Here is a 1769-nt window from a genome sequence, read left to right on the forward strand (position 1 = left end):
CACTAATTATACTAAAACTGGCTTTCTTTAGGCCTAATTTCTGATCTTAATTCGTTCTGGTTATACTAAAGCTGTATATTGATCAGCTGAATGAAAACAACGAATTGTGCTCTGTGTGAAGTGAAGGGTTCACAATCAAAACATAAATTATTAGTTGTTTACTGTTCTTTTTATTGTTTCGTGATAACATAAAATTTATCATGACACCTGTTGTTAAGTACCTTCCAAGATACATAAGGACACCTGTTGTTAAGTACCTTCCAAGATACATCATGACACCTGTTGTTAAGTACCTTCCAAGATAAATCATGACACCTGTTGTTAAGTAACTTCTACGTTACATCATGACACCTGTTGTTAAGTAACTTCTGCATTACATCATGACACCTGTTTTTAAGTACCTTTCAATATACATCATGACTCCTGTTGTTAAGCACCTTCCACGTTACATCATGACACCTGTTGTTAAGTACCTTCCAAGATACATCATGACACCTGTTGTTAAGTACCTTCCAAGATACATCACGACACCTGTTTTTAAGTACCTTCCAAGATACATTATGACACCTGTTTTTAAGTATCTTCCAAGATACATTATGATACCTGTTGTTAAGTACCTTCCAAGATACATCACGACACCTGTTGTTAAGTACCTTCTACGTTACATCACGACACCTGTTGTTAAGTACCTTCTACGTTACATCACGACACCTGTTGTTAAGTACCTTCTACGTTACATCATGACACCTGTTTTTAAGTACCTTCTACATTACATCATGACACCTGTTGTTAAGTACCTTCCAAGATACATCATGACACCTGTTGTTAAGTACTTTCCAAGATACATCAGGACACCTGTTTTTAAGTACCTCCCAAGATACATCAGGACACCTGTTTTTAAGTACCTTCTATGTTACATCATGACACCTGTTGTTAAGTACCTCCTAAGATACATCATAACACCTGTTATTAAGTACCTTCTACGTTACATCATGACACCTGTTATTAAGTACCTTCCAATATACATCATGACACCTGTTGTTAAGTACCTCCCAAGATACATCATAACACCTGTTTTTAAGTACCTTTCAATATACATCATGACTCCTGTTGTTAAGCACCTTCCAAGATACATCATGATACCTGTTGTTAAGTACCTTCTACGTTACATCATGACACCTGTTATTAAGTACCTTCCAATATACATCATGACACCTGTTGTTAAGTACCTCCCAAGATACATCATAACACCTGTTTTTAAGTACCTTCTACGTTACATCATGACACCTGTTATTAAGTACCTTCCAATATACATCATGACACCTGTTGTTAAGTACCTCCCAAGATACATCAGGACACCTGTTGTTAAGTACCTTCCAAGATACATCATAAACACCTGTTATTAAGTACCTTCCAATATACATCATGACACCTGTTGTTAAGTACCTCCCAAGATACATCAGGACACCGCAAGCAAGACAATATTTTTATAGGAATTTCTGGATATTTCTATTGGTTAAAGCAAGCAAGACAATATTTTTATAGGAATTTCTGGATATTTCTATTAGTTAAAGCAAGACAACATTTTTATAGGAATTTCCGGATGGTTGGAACTTAGCAGAGAGAAAGAAACTTTTAATGCACTGAAGGATTGTCACCTTACTATAAAGATGATCCATTATGTGTGTGTGTTTGTGCATTCATTACTCAAGTTTAGCTGGCTCGGTTCTCTTGTGATTTTGGTTGGGTAATTGGAAACTGATCAGAGG

The 1769-nt window shown here is 36.0% G+C and overlaps 1 protein-coding gene across 1 annotated transcript; it reads left to right on the top strand.

Moving 5' to 3' along the window:
• The first annotated feature begins 416 nt into the window (after positions 1-416).
• On the top strand, positions 417-1406 carry LOC106476791. The gene has a single exon (XM_013937417.1). The coding sequence runs from the start codon at positions 417-419 to the stop codon at positions 1404-1406; it is 990 nt and encodes a 329-aa protein (XP_013792871.1).
• Positions 1407-1769: the final 363 nt, after the last annotated feature.

This window comes from Limulus polyphemus, unplaced genomic scaffold, assembly GCF_000517525.1.
Source record: "Limulus polyphemus unplaced genomic scaffold, Limulus_polyphemus-2.1.2 Scaffold11610, whole genome shotgun sequence".
NCBI classification, from domain to species: Eukaryota; Metazoa; Arthropoda; class Merostomata; order Xiphosura; family Limulidae; genus Limulus; species Limulus polyphemus.